Below are 26,716 nucleotides of genomic sequence, written 5' to 3'. Positions count from 1 at the left end.
GACTAGAACAACTCTTTTGTATGCTAAAAAGTTAAATGGCATGGGTCTTACTACACTTTTTTGATGATATTAAAATTGCAAAAATGGAATACACTGCTTACTTGAGGGAATATAATATTTCAAGTAAAGTAATATTGCCAGTGGTACATTCTGCACAAAGCAACAATTTACCACACAATGTTTACATGGATTTCACTGACTAACTGTTTAACACATTACATTTTCAATGATAGTCCTCCACACCATCGCCCTTTACTTTGCCTCTCTTTTTCAGAATATGCCAGTAATCTTCAAACACCTCTTTCTTTGCTGGTATGAAGGTTGTTCCCTCTGTTTCTTAGACTTATGCTCCATGGTTGATCGGTAAGAGTTTGTAATTTTGCCGTGAACATGCGTTAATCTGGATCAACCTATGCAGAATTGTGTGAGCTGATTGAAATATGGTGCTCTAGAACAAGCTAATCTGCTGGTTCAAAATCACAGTAAAGTCAGACTTTGCTCTGCGATCCAGGATTATGAAATTGGGCTTTCTGGAACAGACTCATGGGTTCACTGTGAAATGGAATGAAGATAATGCCAAGCACTTAAAACAAAATTTCAGCTGGCTGAAAAATTCAATGAGTTATATTTAAGGCTTGAGATACAGGATTTTGCTTCAGTAATTATTCAGCAAAAGACCAGACTCAGGAAGGAAGCCAGGAGTCAGCTCTTCTTTGACCTGAATAATGTAAGAAATGTCCTTCAACAAAATAAAAAATAAATTACTCTAGTCCAGCCAGAATAAATTTCTGTGCAGTATAACTCTCTCCAATATTTACTCGATACTTCAGATGTTTCTGGTTTTACAGCAGATGCCCAGTCTTTAGAAACAAGCAAACAAGAAACAAGAGAAACAAGAGTCATTCCAAGGCTTGTCTGAACTCTTACCAGTTTGCATCCAGAGGGGTTGGGGGGATTCAGGGCAACACTTTTGAATTTACTGTATGGACACCTAGTAGGACCAAAAAACATGCAAGATTGCTGTATACTGTAGATTCTTAATCATCTTTAAATACAGTCCAGCCCCACATTTCTGTTCACAGACTAACTGATAAATTCTGTTTGGACCCTAACTTGATGGGGTGGATTCTGGACTTTTTCACTAATAGAACACAAAGAGTGAGGGTTATAACATTTTTCACTGATAGTCTTAATTTATCCATTGGATTAACTCAAGGCTGCTCTCTGTTTCCTCTTCTGTTTATCTTATACACAAATATCTGCAGAAGTTCACACAGGGACAGATATATCCTGAAATTCGCAGATCGGAGGACAGCCATGGACCTGTTGTTGTGTTTGTTAAATGGTGTAATTGTTCCCTTTCACAGCTGAACATTTCTAAGACAAGTCTTTTAATTGAATTAGTTGTTACATTTGCTTTTATATGTTGGTGTGGCAACCTCAGCATTAAGAATATAAAATACCCTGACACTGGTAAAATTATTGGTTTGCAGCAGACCTCTATTCACAGTTGTTGTGTATTCAGCCAGTACAAACAGCACATAGTCTCATTTCGTTAAATCCTTTTTAATTTCCAAACTCCAACCACATCCAATGATCCTCCCCCTCATTTCCTCTCCTCCTCCATCACTACTGCCCTCTACTGAACACAGCAGGAACACCACATATTCCCCCTTTAGTAAGTAAAGCTTGTACCAAACTACATTTTGTAAACTAACAGAACTTGAACTGAATCATCCCAATTAGCACACATTATTTTTACATTGAGAAAACATGTGAAAATACATTCTGCATTCCTCCAAAACCAACTATTTTTTTTTATTTACATCTGGTAATCATTTGACCATACAGGTGGTTTCCTAACTCTTTCACTCCGTCTAACAGGTTCAGATTGGGTAAGTCTGTGTGGCATAACAGAAACAGATAGATGTCTTTCATCATTTTCCTCTCCGGGGTCTGAACTAACAGGGGCAAGATGAAAAGCATTCCATATACAGGTACCTCCATCCGACAACTCATAGGTATACTGTCCTTTCTATCTCAATACTTGAAGTGGTTTAGTAAACTTAGATCTTCTTTTCTTTTGTATTCCAGGTTTTTTCACACGCACAAATGATCCAGGCTGAAAATCAACTTCCCTGGCCCCTCGCTTTAGATCTGTGTAAATTTTACTTTTGTCCTGTTTTTGTTGTACTGCATCCATAATAGCTTTCTTCTGTATCTCCGGCTTTATATTTTCTTTCAACACTGCAATATGTAACTTTGTATGCATCTGTCTACCATGAAGTAGCTCTGATGGAGACACCTTGGTTGTTGCATGGCGAGTTGCTCGATAGTTAAGCAAGAACTCAGAAACAAATGCTTTCCAAGGTTTTCCTTCAAGGCTGGCAGTTAGTATCGTTTCTTTGAGACTTCTGTTGAATCTCTCAATTTCATCATTTGCCTGGGGATAGTATAATGATGACTTTCTGTGCGTTATATTCCTCTCTCTCAGGAAGGTTTCAAATTCCACAGAGACAAACTGCGGACCATTATCTGAAATCAGTTCCTTTGGATATCCTTCTCTGCTGAAAACTGATGTGAGGAACTCAATGACAGTAGCAGATGTTACTTGAGAAGTTAAAGCCACTTCTGGCCATTTGCTGTAATAATCTATCAGAGTAATTGCAAAACGGCAGTCCAGTGCTCCATCTGCAAAAGGCCCTACAATATCTATTGAAAGTTTCTCACATGCAAAGTTTGGAAAAGGTACTGGTTGAATTGGAGGAGTGTGTACAATTGCTGTTTTGTCATGGAGTTCACATGTTACACATGAACGAATTGCAGCTTCTCCTGGGCATCCATTCCAGGCCACCAAAACAGATCTCGCAATCTTTGTTTGGTTCTGACGATACCTTGATGACTCTCATGTGCAATATGTACAAGTTTATCCTGTAAGTCCAGAGGCACCAGCAAGCAGTGAGATCCGCGAATAATATAGCCATCCATTAAAGACAATTCATGCCTCACTATGTAATACACTCGAAAATTTGGGTCTAGGTTATTTTCAGATTTTAGCCATTTCTTTTGTAAGAGCTCTTTTAGCTTAATATGTACTGGGCATTTAACACAGGCATTTTAAAATTCTTCTGGAGTAATAATGGAAGGCTGCGGTGGGTTGGCACCCTGCCCAGGATTGGTTCCTGCCTTGTGCCCTGTGTTGGCTGGGATTGGCTCCAGCAGACCCCCGTGACCCTGTGTTCTGATTCAGCGGGTTGGAAAATGGATGGATGGATGAATAATGGAAGGCAATGCCTTTATCAGTGCAACTACCTCAACGTCCTCATCAGATATTTTATCTGTGCTAGGTAAAGGTAGTCGCGACAAGCAATCAGCTGTAATATTCTCTGAACCTGGTTTGTACTGAATGGTGTAATTGAAATTTAGAAGTCTGGCTGACCATCTAGCTATGAGCATTCCCGCTCTTCCCAGTCCTTTACTTGTCAGTAACGTCGTCAGTGGACTATGGTCTGTCCATAAAGTAAAGTGACGTCCCCACAGGTATGTTCTCCACTTTTCTGTAGCCCATACGCATGCCAGAGCCTCTTTCTCTACTGTTGAGTATTTTCGTTCTGTTTCGCTGAGTGTTCTGGATGCAAATGATACAGTTCTCTCCTTATTATCTGAGTGAATCTGTAAAAGGACTGCACCTAAGCCATAGTCTGAAGCATCTGTAGTCACCACAGTAGGTAATGTAGGGTCATACAGAGTTAGTGCTGGGCTATTTACAATTAATTGTTTGACAATACCAAAACTGTGTTGGGCTGCATCAGACCACGTAAGCACTGAAGTTCCACGCAGTAAAACTCTCAATGGTTCAGCCACTGCTGCGTAATTAAGTATAAATGTAGCATACCAAGAAGTGAGACCCAAAAAGGAATGTAATGCCTGCAGGTCAGAGGGTGCTGGAGCTTGCGTAACTGCTTTCACATGTTCTGGATCTGGCTTTAAGCCTTCTTGAGAAATTACATGACCCAAGAATGACAATTTGTTTTGTCTAAACTGACATTTTGAAAAATTCAGTTGTAATCCTGCTGCATTAATGTGGTGCAAGACCACTTTCAGGTGTTTTTCATGAAGTTCCGGGATTGACCCATACACAATAATATCATCCAAATAACACTGTACGTACGCCTTGCTGGTTTCTTAAAATTGATGCCATCATCCTCTGAAAACAACCAGGCGCTGAAGCAAGTCCATATGGAACATGTTTGAAGCGGAATAAACCGTCATGGGTGATAAATGTAGTGATATCTCGGCTGTCCTCATGAAGTAGTACTTGATGATAGGCACTTTGAAGGTCCAGTGTTGAAAATACCTTTGCATCTCTTAGTTCTGCAAATATTTCTTTCATAATTGGTAATGAATATCCATTACAACTGCTTTGTTAGGTTCACGCAGATCAAAACACAAACGAATCCCTCCTGTTTTCTTTAAGGTTACTACAATTGTGAAACCCATTCAGATGACTCCACTTTTTCAATAACATTTTGTTCAACTAACTTTTTTAACTCCTCTGAAACAGCGTCTCTTATTGAGAAAGGTAAACGTCTCAATTTCTGTTTAACAGGCTTCACCTCTGCTCGTATTTTGATTTTATGCACAAAGTCTTTTGCACAACCCAGAGCACTGTTGTTGGCTGCTGGTGTGAGTGCTGACACTGGTTGTACTGAGGTAAAAGGCAATGTAATAATACAACCATCCATTAATTGCAATTTAAGTGCAGCAAATAGATCTCTACCCAGTAATAATAATAATAATAATTCATTACATTACAGATGTTCCTTCCTGTACTATATAAAACTCCGCATCCACACTGTTGGACTGGTATGTTACAGTCACCGGCAGGCATCCAAGAACAGGAATTGGTTCTTTTAGGTAACTAATCAGTCGCAGTTTAGGAGCTGTAAGTGATTCCTTTGCAAAATAAGTAGCACAAACCACTTCAGGTAAAATAGAAACAGCGGAACCTGTATCAAGCATCAAGCTAATTGGAGTCACTTCTCTATTTGAGACAGTAGTGATGGAGACAGTGCACAGGATCTTGTCTGAGGTATTATTATTATTGTTTTCTATATGCAACACCGTAACTTCAGGAGCAGTTACTTCATGAACATCTGTCTATCTTGCACTGCAGCAAACTTTCGCAAAATGACCATGCTTTTTACATTTATGGCACTTTGCATCTTTAGCAGGACACCCCGCATAATTCGCTGTGTGTTCTGCTGATCCACACCTAAAACACGTCTTTTTCGGCATATCAGTTAACTGTCTGGTTAGTTGTGCCGGCTCTCTACGTCTTACTGTACTGCTTTTGTGCAGAGGCATTTTGTCCGATTTTTGCGTTGTAAGAACAGCGTGCACACTAGCAGTAGCCCCTTGGCTAAGTGTTTTGGCCTCAGCCATGGCGTATTCAGTCTGACTTGCAATTGTAATTGCTTTCGACAAAGTTAAATCAGACTCCAGAAGTAGCCGTTCTCTGATATGAGAAGAACTAGTCTTTTCCACAACCTGATCCTGTATCATTTCATCAGTCAGTTCTCCAAACCCACAAGTAACCACCAGTTCTCGTAAAGCGTATTGCTCAATCGACTCGCCAGCCCTTTGGCCGCGCTGGCAGAACTTATAACGTTCAGCGACAACATTAACTTTCGGCACAAAAAACTTTTTTAGAACCGTTACCGCAGTGTTGTATGTATCGTCTTCAGCTGGTAATGTGTAAAAAATACATTGTCCTTCTGCTCCAAGACAATGAATAAGCAAAGCACGTTTTCTCGCATCGGGTAGATCGACATGATTAGCGGCAAGCACGTAATTCTTAAAAATGCGTAGCCAAGCAGTGAAAGTAACTGTAGGCTCACCCGGGTGTGGAAGGAAAGGTGCCGGCTGTTGCAGTGATAGTAAAGACATCCTCGTCGCCAATATGTTGTGTATTCAGCCAGTACAAACAGCATGTATTCTCATTTCGTTAAATACTTTTTAATTTCCATACTCCAACCACATCCAGCAATCCTCCCCCTCACTTCCTCTACTCCTTCATCACTACTGCCCTCTACTGAACACAGCAGGAACACCACAACAGTTTAAAAAGAAGGCCAACTCAATCCTGTCAGACAGCTGCCATGCTCTTTTCTTTAAATTTCAGTTGTTGCCATAAGGCTGCAGATTTAGGCTTCCAAGGGTAAACAGCAACAGATTTAAGAACTCTTTTATTCCTAGAGGTATGAGCATTTTGAATTCTGTTACTTGTAGACATGCTGATGAATTTGGATTATTATTATTTGCAGCATTGCATACAGGGCAGAAATGAGCTGGAAGGTGGAAGCCCATTGCAGGACACATTCATGCAGATGCTCTCACATTAGTCTGAAGAAAAGACTTTGAAGAAAAAACAGTAGAATTGGGAGAATTCTACCCAGATAGTGGCTGGGTCAGGATTCAAAACCAAGTCACTAGGAGCTGCTAGACAACAGATCTAACTACTGCAGTACTGTGCCACCAACAATTTAATTTGACAGTAAATTAAATAATGCAGTGAATGTACTTCTAAGAACAGATATAGGCAGTAGAAATTATACAGTATAAGACATCAACAGGCCAAAAGTGAAATGTCAGAATGACAAATCATGGACTGAATATAACAATTACATTTTTATAATGCAACAGGGAGAAAGCTCTTCAGCTTTATGATTATTGTAAAGCTAAGGGTGCTTAATATACAAACATAAGGACAGAATTGCCCATAAATCTAGTTCTCATAAAACAAAGAAAGTTTTTTGCTGAGGTTTTAAAATACTAAATAGATTATGGAAACTTACAAGTACATTTAAGGCAAATGACATGAATTGGTATTTGAATTTAGAGCTTTCTTTCCTTCCACCACCACTTTCTTGCAGGAGACAATCTCTCCAAACTTTGTCTACTTTATCAACAACTCTCTGCACATATTTTACTCCTTCCACTTCAACTTGTAAAGTCAGCGATGAGTCCACCTCTGATTATAAGTATGGCTTGTCCATAACTGATGGCCAAGTGAGGAGAAAACTGAGGAGCCTACATGCAGGAAAAAACTATAGTACCAGATGGAATCAGTCCATGACTACTTAAGGCCTGTGCTGTCCAACATTGGGGTATTATCTGTTACTTGTTTCGGCCTGTCACTTAGGCTCTAGAAAGTGCTGCTGCGGTGCAATACATCTTGTAATGTTCCACTTGCAAATAAGGCATGCACGTCTTCACGTAACGACTACAGAGCAGTGGCTCTCATGCCCCACATCATGAAGAACTTTGAGAGGCTGGTCCTGGACTATATGACTCCTCTTGTGAAACACTACTTGAACCCACTTCACTTGTCAAAGATTGGAGTAGAAGGTTCAATTATCTATCTGCTTCACAAGGCTTAACAAGGCTCAATACCATCTAGCCATCACTGTCAAGGGTCGAGCTCAGAGATATTCAGGTTGATGAGCCTAAGGTATCAGAGAAAATTAACTATCTGTCAGGAAGACCACAGTTTGGGAGGCTTAAGGACTATGTCTCTGAAGTGGATGTAAGCAACACTGTACCATCACAAGGGACAGTCCAGTCTCCCCTCCTCTTCATCCTGTACATCTCAGACTGCAAATGTAATACCAGATCATGAGATAAATGATCATGCACTAATGGGGTGTACTGACAAGCAGGATAAGACAGAGTATAGAAGTCAGGTGGAGAACATGGTGCAGAAAGAGTTGTCTGCAACTTAACATCAACAAAACCAAGGCACTGCTTATTGTCTTTACTACACCATAGAACCTCTGTGCTTAGACACTGTTCAAGGAGTGGATGTGGAGGTGGTGGACTACTACAAATACTTGGGGGTCCAAATCAATGCCAGACTGGATTGGTCGCATAACACAGAGGTCCTATTTAAGGAAGAGGTTTTTGTAATTTGTTTGAGGGTATTGTTGTTTGTTATGACATTTCTTGAGCTTCTGTGAAAAGCTAAATTTCCCCTTGGGACAAATAAAGTACTATCAATCTGTCTATAGCTGTATATAGTTCTTTAGTAATCAATTTATCTATCTTTTATACAGTATCTCACAAAAGTGAGTACACCCCTCACATTTTTGTAAATATTTTATTATATCTTTTTATGGGACAACACTGAAGATATAACACTTTGATACAATGTAGAGTAGTCAGTGCACAGCTTGTATAACAGCATATATTTTCTGTCGCCTCAAAATAACTCAACACACAGCCATTAATGTCTAAACTGCTGGCAACATAAGTGAGTACACCCCTAAGTGAAAAATGTCCAAATTGTGCCCAAAGTGTCAATATTTTTTGTGGCCATCATTATTTTCCAGCACTGGAACTCTCTTGGGCATGGAGTTCCACTCCTCCACGACAACATCATGGAGCTGGTGGATATTAGAGACCTAGCGCTCCTCCACCTTCCGTTTGAGGATGCCCCACAGATGCTCAATAGGGCTTAGGTCTGGAGACATGCTTGGCCAGTCAAGCACCTTTACCCTCAGTTTCTTTAGCAAGGCAGTGGTCATCTTGGAGGTGTGTTTGGGGTCGTTATCATGTTGGAATACTGCCCTGCGGGGGAGGGGATCATACTGTGCTTCAGTATGTCACAGTAGATGTTGGCATTAATGGTTCACTCAATGAACTATAGCTCCCTAGTGCACTCATGCAGCCCAAAACCATGACACTCCCACCACCCTGCTTGACTGTAGGCAAGACATACTTGTCTTTGTACTCCTCACCTGGTTGCCGCCTCACATGCTTGACACCATCTGAACCAAATAAGTTTATCTTGGTCTCATCAGACCACAGGACATGGTTCCAGTAATCCATGTCCTTAGTCTGCTTGTCTTCAGTAAACTGTTTGCAGGCTTTCTTGTGCATCATCTTTAGAAGAGGCTTCCCTCTGGGACGACAGCCATGCAGACCAATTTGATGCAGTGTGCGGCGTATGGTCTGAGCACTGACAGGCTGACCCCCCACCCCTTCAACCTCTACAGCAATGCTGGCATCACTCATGCGTCTATTTTCAAAAGACAACCTCTGGATATGATGCTGAGCACATGCACTCAACCTCTTCGGTCGACCATGGCGAGGCCTGTTTTGAGTGGACCCTGTCCTGTATGGTCTTGGCCACTGTGCTGCATCTCAGTTTCAGGGTGTTAGCAATCTTCTTATAGCCTAGGCCATCTTTATGTAGAGCAACAAATCTTTTTTTCAGATCCTCAGAAAGTTCTTTACCATGAGGTGCCATGCTGAACTTCCACTGACCAGTATGACAGATTGTGAGAGCGATAACACCAAATTTAACACACCTGGGGCCTCATGTATAACGCTGTGCGTAGAACTCACACTATAACATGGCGTAAGCACAAAAGCGGAAATGTTCGACGCACAAAAAAATTCAGATGCATAAATCTGTGTGAACGGCAACTTCCACGTTCTTCTGCTACATAAATCCCGGTCAGCGTGAAAAGTAATGCACGTGCACGCACCTGCTGTCCCGCCCCAACTTCTCCCAGAATTATGCCTCTTTGAATATGCAAATCAATATAAATAGCCCTTAAGCTCAGCCTTCTGTGAAAAGACAATGGCAAAAGCACAAGGGAAAATAGAAGAATTTCAGCAAATACCAAGTGGAGGCAAGGAAAAACGTACTATTTGTTGGTTTAAACAGTGGTATAAACAACAAAAGGAAGTTGATCAAGTGACATAGTGTGTCGGAGAAACTTGAAAGCTGAAGTTCACAAAGTCGCACAGTGCCCGAAATAAAAAAGAAGTTGTCACATATCAAAGTTACCGTGAAAAGGCGAGTCGTAGCCCACCGTCTGAGTGTCATATGAAAGCTTATTAGGGTACAGAGAAAAAAAAAGGCACACAGTGGGGAAAAAAGCACGAAATGTCAACTTTAATCTCGAAATTTCCAGTTTAATCAGTTTATGCCTTTTCTCCTCTATTCTCCCACGGTTTGTAGTAAGAACAGCACTCAGGAACATGGCCAAATGTATATGGTGATTAAATCATAAATATTCAAAAAAAGCATTTTTTAAACCATAAGTGGTTAATGGAGGAAGGTGACAGGGTGTAGCTAAAAGGACAAGCATGCATGCATAGTTTCATATTTATAAGGAACTTGGTGTGGCACCAGTCATAAGTTTAGTTTTATAAATCATATATTTTTGTGCATATGCTATTTTTGCCTTTCAAGCATAAGCAAATTTTTAGTATGGAATCTAAGAACGGTTTTATACACAAGGCCTCTGGTATCTTGAGTAAGTCTTGTGTGCCTTCACTCAGACTGCTCTTTGAGTAGGTACTGATGTATTTTTCTTCTAAGGATCCTAGTTCACAAAAATAAGACATACTGCCCCCTTGCCAGCTTTCTTTTTTGACCAGATAGCAAATGTTGCCAGTGCCAGCACCTGCTGTACTTCACATTTCAGCAATTTGTTTACCACAGGAAAGAAAATAAACAGCAATTTATTAATCCATCCATTTTCAAACTAGCACATTTAATGCATTGTCACATTAAACTGGTGCCCACCCTGAGTCCTAGACAAAAAGATAATTTATCAAAACAGTGTAGTACCAAGTGGGCATTGCCTGTTTTGCTAGGCTTTTAGTGGCACACAAGACCTGTGAAGACAGCAGATGTAACAGAGATGCAGAAATCCAGCTTGTACGCCCACTTTCCTTCCTGAGCACACGGCTGAGCTGCAGCTCATACCAACAGTTTGGTAAACTCTGTATTTCATCTTCAGAGAAACCAGAACCCAGATGGACATTCATTTTAGGGTTATAACTGAACTCTGGCCAAAGGCACCTATAAGCGGGCACTGGAATTGTAACTGGAAGTTACTTTGATCCAATCAGCAGAGGTCATAGCTTCCTTCAAAACTATCTGCATTCATCTCTTCTGTTTCTTTTGATGAGCTGAAAGCTGATGATCTGTTCTCTTTGGGGAAGCTAAAATCTGATGATTCATTCTCTTTGGATGAGCTGAAAACTGATGAGCCACTGTCTTTGGGGTAAGAAGCCACTCACTATCTGTGGAACATAAAAGCTCACAAACTTTCTTTGTCCTGAAAGTTACTCTCCATAGAGTCTGGATGCCATGAACGAGCTCTAAGATTCACTCTGCCAAGCCAAGCTCTGTGCCAGTGATTGAGACTATTTGAAAAAGACTGAGAAGCAGTGTTACATCAAGAAGGAAACTTCAGCACCTACACTCTTGTGCCAGAGTAATGCTTTTCCCTGTTAAGTTACAGCGAGCTGGGAAAGGCGGTATCACACCATACCACACACAAAAGACAAAGAGCCATGTACCAAAGACAAAGAGTGACCTCCAACACAAAAAGTTCATCCACTAGAACTTAGAGCAACAACTCCACACAACATCAGACTTGGTATTTTAAAATACAAAATACCAAACAGCTAGCTTCTTCTGTGCTATATGTTTGTCTCTCTTTTCTGTCTTATGCCCTGTCTTCTATTTCAATTTATATGCATTTATCATATTTCTATAATCCTTGTGTTTATCAATAAATTGTATTATTTTGTTTCTTAAAAGCTTCAGTTATGTTAATGTAAGTCTAATGGCCGGACACCCCTCCTGCACAGAAACATATGGAAAATAAAGTAGGAGCCTACCAATTATTTGATTGCTAGCATTGCCAAAGGCAAAACTGATAATTAACTGATTGATTAACATCAATTAATCATTTCTTTTTCTCATATTATGCACATTTTCTTATATTTATTTGGCATCCCTGTATGGACAGAAGCAGAGATCCTGCACTTCCTACAACAGAATTTGAAGATGGTAAATAAAATTGGTTTGTGCAATAAAAATATTACTGTAAGATGGTAAAAAATATGCACTTAGAAAAAGAACTATGTAAGTGTTTTTCTTTACTATTTACTTGGGGATAACAACTATTCTATGCAACAGTTTCCTCCCACAATCCAATGACATGCCGGTTAGGTGCATTGGCGATCCTAAATTGTCCCTAGTGTGTGCTTGGTGTGTTTGCCCTGCTGTGGGCTGACGCCTTGCCCGGGATTTGTTCCTGACTTGTGCCCTGTGCTGGCTGGGATTGGCTCCAGCAGACCCCCGTGACTCTGTGTTGGGATATAGTGGGTTGGATAATACTGACTGACTGACTATTCTGTTAGTGAAGGACTTGGACATAAATTGAAATTAATATTTATTAAATGTTCAAGGGCAGATGTGCCTTGAGAACTAAAATGAATAAATAATTCACCTTAATAAATAAAACAAATGTTAAAAACTGAAAACATGCCTACTGTATTTAGAATTGAATTGAGTGCTCAAAAAGACCTCAATAAATTTGACTTTAAGAGTAAGCTGATTAGCTGAAAACTAATATTGACGTTTCTCATATTTATAAATCAGTTTTCTACAAAAAAAAATGCTACATGCTTGATTTGTTAATGCAGATTTGTGAAAAGGTAGAGTAAAAAAATCTAAATGTTCTAATTGTGTTGCCTTGTTTTCAGCATCCAGTCTTGTACCGTTATTTAACATTATTTAAAATTAAATCACTCTCACCATTGTAGCACAGAAAAGGATTCAGTGCATTGCAGTCTGAGTCATTCCAAGAGCCATCTGACTGGAGCACAGCACAGGAAAAGGTACGCTTCCAGTTTGTGTAGGTGACTGGGTCTGAATTGGACCAATTCCAGTTATCATATTCATGCCGAAGACCAATCCAAGAGTCAGGATAGCAGTTACTCAAGTTCTTACTCATGGCTTCATTCTCAACAGTAATTAGGGTACCTGAGAATTTCACTTTGCAGTAGTTCACAGCGTCACTCCATGTTAGCTTATATTGCACATACTGTTGTGATGAAGATCCACGTGAGCCTAAGAAACATTTTGCACAAATTTACATATTCACTGTTTGATTAAATATTAAAGTTACTTTTGAGTGAGAAATATCTTTTCTAACACAAGAGATAAATGATATCCTTACTGTTGCAGAAAAATGACCTTTGTAAATTACAGTCAGCATCATTCCATCCAATTCCTCCATTTCCTCCATATTTGTTATAGTTAATTTCCACACACTTTTCATTATGATTATAATTATTTGGATTGCCAACGCTCCAGTTTCGAAATGTTGAATTCCCTCCATCAGACCATTTCCAAGGGTTATTGAACAGGCCAATCCAGAAGGGTGTACCCTGTGATTTGCTCTTTATCACCTCATTTTCGCTTTCATTTCTTATAGTGACCAGGTCTGTGTAGTTCACTCTGCAGTAGTTCTGAGCTCTGCTCCACATCATACTCTCATTTATCCAGAAATACCTCTCACTGATGTTGTTTGTTTCTGTAAATACAGAATGTAACTGTATTTATGACAAATAAAACAACTAAAAGGCATGAAAACACAATATTATGGATTAATATTGTCTCTGTTAAATAAGTGTTATTGTAATGCACCACAAGATTAAGAAAAAGTTTGAGTATCTTTGAAGATTTTTTATAATCAAAATTAAGTATGTCCATTACAGCATGTAGCAACACACTGTTGATATTTCCTGATTTATTTTATCTCAGCTTTGTTTATGTTTGGTGACCATAAGTACAGACAATTGACTAAACAAGTTTGCTGTCATCACCTACTGTATATCCTTCCTTCTACAGCTCCTATAAATGCATTATTCATAGTTATGATAAATTTTGTCCACTGTTCTACATTTTTCTTTGTGCAATTTTATACTTAAGCAATGGAAAAGGGCTAGACAAATAAAATGTATTATTATTATTATTATTACGGTATACAACTAATATGATATAATCAGAGTCAGTGAGTCACAGGAAGCATTATGACATCACATTCCTCCGGGCTCCTGGAGAAGGCCATTAGCTCTGCAGGGTGGCAGCTTGTTTGTGCCTTTGTGACAACATAACAAAAATATCTCTAAAATGATTTTTATTGACCTATTGTGCATTTTTCTAAGTTTTAGGTGTACATAGGTACACAGGTAAACATAGCACATAGAGCATATTGTATTACCTCTAAAAGTGATATTGAAGCAGTATGACACAATTACTCACTTACTCACAGACTGAATAATATTTTATTAAAAAATAATTTATTTAGATAATATTGTATTGCTTAATGCTTTTTCGAACAGGTCACAAAGTCTTGTAACACTATTATGAAACCAGACATAACATTAACTATAGCTCCCTGAATTAAAGTTTATGTGAAACTTTATATTGATGTTTGTCTGCTTTCTAAGTACATTTTGTCTTTCAACGGTCTTCAAACAGATGAGGCGCCCCATTCTTATGCAAAACAATGCTTGTCTCCTGCACTAATCAGCAATTCACGTCTGATTTATTGGCATATCTGTCACTTCAAGATTGTGAGACAGAAAAGCAGGTGGACATAAAAATATCTAATGCACTACGCTAAAGAGAATATGAAATCTTATTAATATGAAAAATTATCAATTTATTAATAAAACTTCTCATTCATATCCTTTTTTATGCATTTATATATTGCTGATGGAGCATTAGGACTCAGGAGAGGACTTGTACAAAGCGGATTAGAGTTTTAATATGGCCCAAGGCAACCATCTAACAAAGTTATGGGCTCTCATAGCACAGCGCCTGGTGTTGAAACTCTGTACATGCAGGATAATAGTTGCTGACAAGCTATACATATGCATAAAAATTATTAACCTGCAATTATTTTTATCATATTTCTTTGGTGGGAATGTTTTAAGTTATGTATGACAATGCTGTTATCTGTGAACATTTTAAACCACAGTTCCTGAAGATTTATGCTGGGCTGTATTTGTATTTTGGCATTCTTTTACTATTACTTCACCATAATCATACATCAGCCTTGGGTCACTTGTTCAGAAAAAACACTTAATTTGGGGATTTATAAAAGGGCATCATAGTGTGTGTTTTATTACTCTGAATTATTTTTTACTAAGAAATATTTAGTGGTCTACCTCCCTGCTCCAGATTGGTTTAGTCAATTGTATTTTTTTTCTCTATAGCCACAAATGTGGGGTGTGCTGTTAAAAAGGAAATGCTACCAAGTTAAATATAAGTAAATTCAAATAAATACTTTTTTCATATATGTAGCTTCTAGATTAATGTATAATACCAACAAAGAAAAGTGTTTTCATTACATAAATGCACTGGTGACTTCATAGTTACGAATAACAGGTTTAAAAATAAGGTGTTAAGTGATGATGTATTTAATGGTGGAATGAAAAGAGAAGCTAGATGTTATTAAAAAATAAAAAAATATTTTATTTAAGAGCCTAATGTCAAATCCTGAGCATTTGCTAATTTTTGGAAATTTTCATATCCACCTCTTATTTGAGTGTTGCTTTCACAGCTGTACATAGATAGAGGTTCTCCAGACTTGAACATTATACATTATCAACTTGGGTGGCATGGTGGCGCAGTGGTAGCGCTGCTGCCTCGCAGTTAGGTGACCTGGGTTCACTTCCCGAGTCCTCTCTGCGTGGAGTTTGCATGTCCTCCCCATGTCTGTGTGGATTTCCTCCGGGTGCTCCGGTTTCCTCCCACTGTCCAAAGACATGCAGGTTAGGTGCATTGGCGATTCTAAATTGTCCTTAGTGTGTGCTTGGTGTGTGTGTGTGTATGTGTGTGTGCACACCCTGCGGTGGGCTGGCGCCCTGCCTGGGGTTTGTTTCCTGCCTTGCGCCCTGTGTTGGCTGGAATTGGCTCCAGCAGACCCCCGTGACCCTGTAGTTAGTATATAGCGGGTTGGATAATGGATGCCTGGATAATCAACTTCCTTACAACTTAAAACTTCAAATGGCTCATAGAGAAACAAGAATTCAAAAAGGGAAAGGATGGTGCAGGTAAACAACATGACAAAAGTGTAAGCATTTCATATTTGTGGCAATAAAATGCAAAAAATGCCTTATTTGCTCCAAAAACTTCACCCACTTATATGTTGGCTTGTGCTACTAACAAGATGGAGTGGGGATCAGGATATATGATGGTAATACAGTAATCCCTCGCTACTTCGCGATCAACTTATCGCGAATTTACGACTTAGCGGGTTTTTAAATATACTGTAGTAGTAGTATTTCCTAGTCTAAGAACAACAAAACAAGTTTGGTGACTACGTGCGTTGTAGCACGGGCTGTGATTGTCACACGGGAGGGAGACGACAAATCACAGCTTTCCGCTTTCTAATCGGGCCTGTGATTGGTGCTTTGACTGATGCCTAGATCCCACAGTATCTCCCCTTGTCATTCGCTTCAAGCTTTCTCGCTGAGCGGTTTACTTTACAGTGTGCTGTGTGTGATTTTTTTGTGGATTGTGTTGAACTTCGCTTCAATTTTCACCCCCTGCAATGGCTCCCAAACGTGCTCCTTCTTCCAAGGCTGGTGCTGAGCCTAAGCGACAACGAAGAATGATGACGATCGCTGAGAAGGTGAAACTTCTGGATATGCTGAAGGAAGGGAGAACATACGCGGCTGTGGCCCGCCAAATGGCGTGAACGAATCCACCGCTCGCTATATCAAGAAGGAAGAGGCGAACATTAGGAAGACGGCTACCATCACCTTTCAAAAGTCGGCGAAGAGAGTGGTTACGGCTCGTAATAAAACGATCATCTGAATGGAATCTGCTTTGGCCATATGGATAGCCAACTGCCGAAAGAAGAACATAACATTGGATTCGAACATTATCCAAACAAAGGCTAAGAGCCTGTACAAGACCTTTGCCGCTAAGGAACCAGAAGACGACAGTGGTGACCGCGAAGAAGATGAAGAAGAGGTAGAAGATCCGCAACCAGGGACCTCCAGTGATTCACCACGTAAGAAACGGCAATTTTCTGCTAGCAAAGGGTGGTTTGCAAAGTTTCAGAAATGCTACGGCTTAAAAAGCGTTTCCCTGCAAGGCGAGGCTGTTTCAGCTGACACGATCGCTGCTGAAACTTACGTGAATGAAACGTTCAAGAAGATTATCTCCGAAGGTGGATATCGGCCCGAACAAGTTTTTAATATGGATGAACCTGGCTTGTTTTGGAAAAGAATGCCGTCGCGAACTTTCCTGTTCAAAGAGGAAGCAAAAGCCTCTGGCTTTAAAGCATACAAGGATCGTGTGACCCTTGTGATGTGTGGCAATGCTGCGGGATTTTTGTTAAAGCCAGGGTTTATTTACAAGTCGAAAAACCCAAGGATTTTAAAAAACAAAAACAAGAATCTGCTTCCCATACATTGGATGTACAATGCAAAAGCCTGGATGACGAGACGTAAAATACAGTCATCGGCTACACAGTAAAAGTCATCATCATCCTTCATTGTCATCATTTGTACTGCGCAGCATATTCATCATCATCACCACGCGGTAAGTGTAAACTTATCTACCGATTTCATATTGCTATTATATTATTGCTATTGCTATCATATTATCTACCGATTTCATATTGCTTAGCAGTTGTCCCTGTTATTAATAAAGGGTGGGTTGTAAACAATACAGGGAGGGTTTAAAAACGTCCAAATACACGTTAAATAATTAAATAAATATGGTGTCCCTACTTCGCGGAAATTCAGTTATCACGGTCGGCCTTGGAACCTATCTCCCGCGATAAGTGAGGGATTACTGTATTTGAGGATGAGGAAGAGTCCAGTAGCTGCACGGTCTAAATGAGGACTTGTTGATTCTAAAGTGTGATAGAGGACAGGTAGCTAAAGAATATGAGGCTCTACATAGCGCCTCTACATCCAGATGACCTAGACATTTTTTCCAACAACATTTTCCCCAAACATTTTCAGACGTAGTTGTAAAGCATACTTTCTCCTTGAAATGACTGAGCTACCAGAAAAGGATCATATTGTGAGGCAGGTCTGAAATAATTGTGATTCCTCTTAATGTTCACTTTTAAATTTTAAACAATATCTTATTTCTCCCATCAGCCCCTGCAGCAACAATCAAAGCTGCTGAATGGCGTAGTACACCTGGGACTGCTGGGATTTGCAGTCAATTTAAGTAGCACTGCGACATGTTAAAAGTGGTGTTTTGAACCATGGCATGTTTACCGCACAGTGCGCCTGACAAGCTCTGTCACCTCGTGTAAATGCAGCATTACGGTGCCCAGGAAACATTTAAAAAATAAGTAAAGCGGTAATGCAAATCTGTTTTTTTAAGTAATGCAGTTATTTTGCTTCAATAAAATATACAGTATTTTGCATTATGTTATTCATTACCTTAAAAGGTAATTTGACTACAAAACATCTGTTACGTTTAATGCGTTACCCCCCAGCACTGTTGTTTGGGATTCCCCCAACTGGATATAATAATATTATTGAACTTAAATGTGAGTTGTGTTTCCTGTTTATTGCTTAACTTGCGCTCTTAACAATCTTATTACCCAAAATCTACTAAAAATCATTTTAATCAGACAAATTCCTATTAATAATGCATGCAGATCTCTTGTCTAAATAGAATGATGTTAATACAACTTTTGCATTAAAGGAAGCTTTAACATATTTGATGTACTACTATTTCTCAATATTTAGAACAGTATTATTGTATCCTTTTCAGACTGGAATCATGAGGATTTGATGAAGATGTTTATTAATACATTAACAGAAACACTAAAGTGTATTCTCTTTTCATGAGAGCTATGTATCAATGAGACATAAGAGATATGCACACAGTAAATAATTATTACATAAGTACTATAATTATATATTATATACAATATATAATAATAAACCATTTCAGTGAGGTTTATGTTTGACTTGCTGTTTTTATCTTATGTAGTTCTCAGTGGAAGCCAATAATGATAAGACCTACACTTAGAATATCAGAATTAAAAGGTTCAGTGTGTGTCTTTTGCTCCACTCCTGAACAAATAAAATAAATGAACTTTTGTGAACAGCTACCTGCGTCATTTTCTGATATGGTTGATTCATCTGTAATGGTTTGGCACCCTGATTGGCAAAGTCAGCAAAGAGGTTAATTAATTTTGTTTAACACTGTTGACAGATCGAAAGCAGAAAGCTAGTTAACTAGTAATAATTGAAACGCAGAAGGATCTTGGTTTAGCTCAGCCTAGCAAAAAGCACAATGCTGATTTGTCCTACAGTGAAATCTGGGGTGCTTGAATCAACAAGACTGACTATTTCTGTGCCTCCTTTTCTGATCACATGAGCACAATTACCTTTTATTTTATATAAAACTAAGATGTCAGGAACCTTATAAATATGCTTAATTAATATTATTAGTTTTTGTTAAGACTCAAGCAGTATACCTGAGAGCAGGAATTCAGTGTAACGTTTCACTGACCTTATCATTTCATACTGTATGATATTCATAATTCTTGCTCAGTGGTCCTACCCATCAGGCTACAAACCTAAAATACTTCCATTTTTAACTTGTCAAAGGTCACACTTTACAGCTGATGTGAAGTAATAAATGTTTAAATTATAAACAGTTATAAATACTGTAGAGTGGCGCGGTGGGTAGCGCTGCTGCCTCGCAGTTAGGAGAGCCGGGTTCACTTCCTGGGTCCTCCTTGCGTGGAGTTTGCATGTTCTCCCCGTGTCTGCGTGGGTTTCCTCCAGGTACTCCAGTTTCCTCCCACAGTCCAAAGACATGCAGGTTAGGTGGATTGGCGATTCTAAATTGGCCCTAGTGTGAGCTTGGTGTGTGTGTGTGTCCTGCGGTGGGCTGGCACCTTGCCCGGGATTGGTTCCTGCCTTGTGCCCTGCGTTGGCTGGGATTGGCTCCGGCAGACCCCCGTGACCCTGTGTTTGGATTCAGCGGGTTGGAAAATGGATGGATGGATATTTTAATGTTTCCTCCGGTTACTTTGGTTTCCTCCCACAGCCCAAAGACATGCAGGTTAGGTGCACTGGCAATTCTAAATTGTCCCTAGTGTGTGCTTGGTGTGCGTGTGTGTGTGTGCGTGCCCTGCGGTGGGTTGGCACCCTGTGTTGGCTGGGATTGGCTCCAGCAGACCCCCGTGATGCTGTAGTTAGGATATAGCGGGTTGGATAATGGATGGATGGATATAAATACTTTACTGTGTGTCTCAGAATTTTATCTGCTGCAATTTTTATGCAATAAATATATCTTTACATGAACACATTATTTACTATTACAAATACTTAGATAGTTGAAGAAAAGGTCACTTTGTGGTTTGAATCAACAGGTTTTCCAAATCATTTAAGTAATACTACTCACTGCCAGCTCTAGCATTTGGCAGTTATTTTGGAGGATGTTTCCCTTTTGGTGTTGTGCAAAGTCACAGTATTTCTAGGTTGAGATTGTAATGTTAAAAAAAATGCCTGCCACCCCGACCCAAAATATTTTGCCACCCTTGGTGACTCCCTGTTTTGCTTATATGGTAGAGCCGGTCCTGATGCCACTTTTATTATAGATACTTTACCTTTGTAGCACATCAAAGTTAAATTTTCATAACAGATTGTATCATTCCAGGAGCCATCAGACTGCACAAAAGCACAGAAGAAATCTCTTTTCCAATTTGAATATGTAACTTCATCCTTATTTGACCACTGCCAGTTGTCATTGTGACGTTTCAGCCCGATCCAAAATTCTTGTTTTCCTGATATGTTTAAGGCTGGAGTTTCATCTTCTTCATTAATAGTTGCCAGGTCAGTGTAGTTAGTCCTGCAGTAGCTCTGTGCATCCGCCCAGGACAAAGTATTAGGCACAAAATGAAGTTGTGCAACAACATAAGAAACAAGTGGGCTGAATCCTAAAGAAAACAAAAACATTAAATCACAAGTCAAATATTTTTACATTTGATTCACTCCTGACTCATTCCCGATGTTGCTGGGATAGGCCGCTGCACTTCTGAGCCCCAATATTTGGATTAAACAGGTTAGACACTGTGAAGCCTATATTATTAACTTAATTGATATATGTACTGTATTTTTTATGCAATACTCCTATATTTTTTTTGTGGTAAGTTGTCTGTTGACTTGCAGTTACATTTCTTTGTAATAAGTATTAATTTTATCAGACTAAAGAAATTTTGGCATCTTAGTGATTGAACTATTGGCTATGTTGGGCACTACACAGAAATTCAAATCTGAATTGTCTCTTTAGCTATCACTTTAGAAGTATTTTATTCTATTAGTGTTTTGGTCATTTTAGTTCTAATTTTTGTTTAGTAAAATAAAAGCTTTAGGAAATTTTATTAAAAGCTTTCATGCATTCCTTTGGCACATCTAGTTATGTATGCACCCTGTTTTGATGTGGTGGAATAATTAAAAAGTGTTGCCATATGTATGACTTTCCTACTGGCAGCAGTGGATGAAAGGCAGGTATGCGATTGGTGGCATATTCTTCTATCACAGGCCACACATTGGCCAGATTTATTGCTGCTAAACATTATGTACTTAAAACAAAATCACACACCAAGATGACTAAATATTGATTACTCTAAATCAGTCCTTTTGAAAACAGATTGTGATTCCTGACATTAAAAAATTCACTAAATTTTACAACTGAATCTTTTTTTTTTACTATAGGAGCCTGTCCATTTATTTTTTGAACCCAATTAATCCACTTTAGGGTCAGGTTAGGGAGAGGCATCTGGAGAAAAACCCATGTGGACATTGGAGCACAAGGAAACTCTGCACATTGTGTGGTTGAGATTCTACGCCAGTCTTCAGAAGTAGTAAAACAACTGATAAAGAATGATGATGAAATGGCATCAATCCTGCCCAAGGTTTAATTTTGCTTTATGCTGAATGTAGTCGAGAAAAGCTCTCACCCTCTGACCATTAATTAAACTATGATGGTTTGATGAGCGATGGAGTTATAGATGAACAACAAAAGAAAATAATGTAATCATCTATTTGAATATCATAGTGTAGGGAAAAGAGTAAATCTGTATAACGCATGAGATCTTTGTCTTGACTTTATATTAAAAAAGGCATTGATTGCCTTTATAATTTATATTCCAATTATAATATTATAAAGATAGATAGATAGATAGATAGATAGATAGATAGATAGATAGATAGATAGATAGATAGATAGATAGATAGATAGATAGATAGATAGATAGATAGATAGATAGATAGATAGAAACGCATGTCCCTAGATATTTAAAATCGGACACCATTTCTACCTTCTCTTGAAGAACCATGAGAGAGAGCATAAAGGTGTCTGTTTGCAAAAGTCACAGTATTTTTAACATTACTATTAGAGAAAAGCCAAGCAAAATGACACCTTTTATTGGCTAACTAAAAAGATTACAATATGCAAGCTTTCGAGGCAGCTCAGGCCCCTTCTTCAGGCAAAAAGGCCTGAGTTGCCTCGAAAGCTTGCATATTGTAATCTTTTTAGTTAGCCAATAAAAGGTGTCATTTTGCTTGGCTTTTCTCTACATTCATAATGGCTAACACGGTACAACACCCTAGTACTAACATTGCTATTGAAAGAATTGCAGTAGATTAAATCAAGCAGACCATTTAGTAATGGCTTTTATCATCTCCATACTGTATATGTATCCTATCACCATAATATCACCTGCATACTTAATAACTTAACATTGATCAATGGGCGGCACAGTGGTGCATTGGTAGTTCTGGTGCCTCACAGTAAGAGGCCAGGGTTCGTGTTCAGGGTCCTCCCTGTGCAGAGTCTGCATGTTCTCCCTGTGTCTGTGTGAGTTTCCACCAGGTGCTCAGTTTCCTCCAAAAGTAGAAAAAACGTGCAGGTCAGGTGGATGAGAAATGCCAGTTTGGCCATAGTGTATGTGTTTGTTTGTGATGGACTGGCACCCTGTCCTTGCCTTGTGTTCTGTGCTAGCTGGGATAGGTTCAAATCCCCCATGACCCTGTTCTGGATTAAGTGAGTTAGTAAGTGACATTACATGACATTGATCATTGTTGTCCCATCCATCCATTTTCCAACCCGCTGAATCCGAACACAGGGTCACAGGGGTCTGCTGGAGCCAATCCCAGCCAACACAGGGCACAAGGCAGGAACCAATCCCGGGTAGGGTGCCAACCCACCGTAGTCATTGTTGTATAAAATAAAAAGAATAAAGAACACAATATTGAGGAGCTTCTATTTTTAACTGTATGTGCTTTGAAAAAATCTAAAGTACTTTCCTATAAACTATGAAAGAAAATCCCATATTATGTGAGGTTCAACCAAAGTTGCAAGCAAAAAAAGCTAGCTGGGAAATTAAAAGTACTACTACTGTGGGCTGTTACAACATATGTTTATAAGGAATGGTTCAAAGACAATAACTTAAAGAACACAGAAATAATGTATAAGGAAAAGGAGAATGATGGGTAGAACTGTAGAAATTCCCCATTTCAATAGGGGGAGGCTGAAAATTTCATATATGACCACTTGATATTTATTATGATGGAAGGCTGCCTAGAGGGTGTCTGTCTCTTTTAATAGATAACTGGGACAGGATTCTAGTGGACACCTCAATAATAATTCATTACATTTATATAGCACTTTCTTTAGTACTGAAAGTGCTATCCACACAGGGAGAAACTGGGAAGCGAACCCACAATCTCCCACAGACTCCTTACTGCAAAGCAGCAGCACTACCACTGCACCACCTTGACTTATGAGACAGAACTCTAGTAGGATTGAACCAGGAGGCATTCCTGATCCCAGAAGTGGTTTAAGTGATAACTCCACAACCATTTTCTGGTCAGTATTATTAGGAACTCATTAAGTACTTCCATATTGAGTATAACTTGACTAAAGTTATTTTTCTTGCTGTTAATGTTTATCATTAGTTTATTGTTGAAGTCCTTAAAAACATAACAGGAAGGCGAGCTGTTGCCACACAAAACACTCTTAAAATATAATTTTATCTGAAGAATCATGCTGAAGAGTCCAAAATGTAAAACAAAACGATCCCTGCTGCTCTGCTCAAATTAATTACTGATTATTTGTAACATGAGTCATTGATGTAGTCCTTAACATCAGGATGTGCACCCTAATAACTCACTAACTGAATACTGAGAAGGAAAATTAAACTTGTGACACTGCTGATCACAGCACTCTTTATAACATACTGTAAAACAAAAACATTCCAAAACCTGCTTAATTCAGTCCAGAGTTGTGAAGCCAGGGCCATTTACAGCAACACTAGAGACAAGGCAGGAACCACACCAAGATGCCCAAGATATGCCAGTCTCTCTATGGTCCTTCATATAGGTTTTGCTCTTTAAATTTTCCATCAGTAACGTTTTTGTGCATGTATCTACCTGTTTGAGAAGAATCACCATTATCCACTGAGGAGATACTGCGTGTGTAAGTGTTGCCAGATGACAAACGAAGCACTGAAACAAAATTAAGAAAAACATTTCATAAACAAAAATACAAACTAAAAAATATAAACATAAATATTATCATGGGGGCATCTCTTGGTATTACATGAGCCCTTAAAAATACAATATTAGGAAATGGTAATCGATCATAAAAGTGTGTTTAAACTATTACTTCTGAAATTAATACTGCAAATTGAACATTGTAATATGGATTGTTAAAAGGTATTTTGTGAAAAAAAAAACATTTACTTGCACCTGGGACAGTCTTCCTCTGGTGGTTCGTGGGATTTTGCTAAAGCAATTTTATTTTACAGGTCCCTGCCCACCAAACAGCCAGTAAATTCTGCCGAATACACCAGTTGTGACCATAATGGGGTGCCACAGATTCTACTGCCTCACCAACATTCTCCCCAAATTATTATGAATATGCACACACCTCTTGCCACACACTATTGGAAAACTTACTATAATAGGCAGTGATTAAAATGCAATTATTTTAGGATAGATTTGTCAAACACACAGATACTCTCTTATTGATTGTTTCGAATGTAAAGAGATGGAATAACTAAATTGGTTGGCAAAATAACAGTAGCAGGCAAATTCCTGCTTTGGCCGGTAGAGTTCTGAATATTGTGTGCGGGTGGGGAGAATGCAAGTTTGGTGTCAGAGTTTGTCCTGTGGGACTCTGGAGGCAGCTGATAGGTACCGGCAGGCCAAGCGGAATGCGGCTTCGGTGGTTGCTGAAGCAAAAACTCGGGCATGGGAGGAGTTTGGGGAGGCCATGGAGAACGACTTTCGGACGGCTTCGAGGAGATTCTGGTCCACCGTCTGGCGTCTCAGGAGGGGGAAGCAGTGCAGTGTCAACACTGTGTATGGTGGGGATGGTGCGCTGCTGACCTCGACTCGGGACGTTGTGGGTCGGTGGGGGGAGTACTTCGAAGACCTCCTCAATCCCACTAACATGCCTTCCAATGAGGAAGCAGAGCCTGGGGACTCGGAGGTGGGCTCCCCCATCTCTGGTACTGAGGTCACCGAGGTGGTCAAAAAACTCCTTGGTGGTAGGGCCCCTGGAGGTGGATGAGATACGCCAGGTGTTCCTCAAGGCTCTGGATGTTGTAGGGCTGTCTTGGTTGACACGTCTCTGCAACATCGCATGGACATCAGGGACAGTGCCTCTGGATTGGCAGACCGGGGTGGTGGTCCCCCTCTTTAAGAAGGGGGACCTGAGGGTGTGTTCCAACTACAGAGGGAACACACTCTTCAGCCTCCCTGGAAAAGTCTATTCGGGGGTTCTGGAGTGGAGGGTCCGTCACATAGTTGAACCTCGGATTCAGGAGGAACAGTGTGGTTTTTGACCTGGTCGCGGAACAGTGGACCAGCTCTACACCCTTAGCAGGGTCCTGGAGGGTGCATGGGAGTTCGCCTAACCAGTCTACATGTGTTTTGTGGACTTGGAAAAGGCATTCGACTGTGTCCCTCGGGTTATCCTGTGGGGGGTGCTCCAAGAGTATGGGGTACCAGACCCCCTGATAAGAGCTGTTCGGTCCCTGTACGATTGGTGTCAGAGCTTGGTCCGCATTGCCGGCAGTAAGTCGAACCCATTTCCAGTGAGAGTTGGACTCCGCCAGGGCTGCCCTTTGTCACCGATTCTGTTCATAACTTTTATGGACAGAATTTCTAGGCGCAGCCAGGGCGTTGAGGGGGTCCAGCTTGGTGGACTCAGGATTGGATCACTGCTTTTTGCAGATGATGTTGTCCTGTTTGCTTCATCAGGCTGTGATCTTCAGCTCTCTCTGGATCGGTTCGCAGCTGAGTGTGAAGCGGCTGGGATGGGAATCAGCACCTCCAAATCCGAGACCATGGTCCTCAGCCGGAAAAGGGTGGAGTGCCCCCTCAGGGTTGGGAGCGAGATCCTGCCCCAAGTGGAGGAGTTCAAGAATCTCGGGGTCTTGTTCACGAGTGAGGGAAGAATAGAGCATGAGATCGACAGGCGGATCGGTGCGGCATCCCCAGTGATGCCGGCTCTGCATCAGTCTGTCGTGGTGAAAAAGGAGATGAGCTGTAAGGCAAAGCTCTCAATTTACCAGTTGATCTATGTTCCTACCCTCACCTATGGTCATGAGCTATGGGTAGTGACCGAAAGAACGAGATCGCGAATACAAGCGGCTGAAATGAGTTTCCTCCGCAGGGTGTCTGGGCTCTCCCTTAAAGACAGGGTGATAAGCTCAGTCATCCGGGAGGGGCTCAGAGTAGAGCCGCTGCTCCTCCGCATCAAGAGGAGTCAGATGAGGTGGCTCGGGCATCTGATCAGGATGCCTCCTGGACGCCTCCCTGCTGAAGT

The 26,716-nt window shown here is 40.1% G+C and overlaps 1 protein-coding gene across 1 annotated transcript in view; it reads right to left on the bottom strand.

Annotated features, from left to right (window-relative positions):
• LOC114645778 (macrophage mannose receptor 1-like) overlaps positions 1 to 26,716 on the bottom strand; it is a 414,797-nt gene that overhangs the window by 206,357 nt on the left and 181,724 nt on the right. Inside the window, exons 5-6 of the mRNA XM_051922129.1 lie at positions 20,487 to 20,816; positions 13,388 to 13,409 (exon numbers count right to left, since the gene is read on the bottom strand). Coding sequence (XP_051778089.1) covers positions 13,388 to 13,409; positions 20,487 to 20,816 — 352 coding nt within the window. The remainder of the gene's footprint in view (positions 1 to 13,387; positions 13,410 to 20,486; positions 20,817 to 26,716) is intronic.

This window comes from Erpetoichthys calabaricus, chromosome 1, assembly GCF_900747795.2.
Source record: "Erpetoichthys calabaricus chromosome 1, fErpCal1.3, whole genome shotgun sequence".
Lineage (NCBI taxonomy): Eukaryota > Metazoa > Chordata > Cladistia > Polypteriformes > Polypteridae > Erpetoichthys > Erpetoichthys calabaricus.
This window is presented reverse-complemented; position numbering and strand designations above follow the sequence as displayed.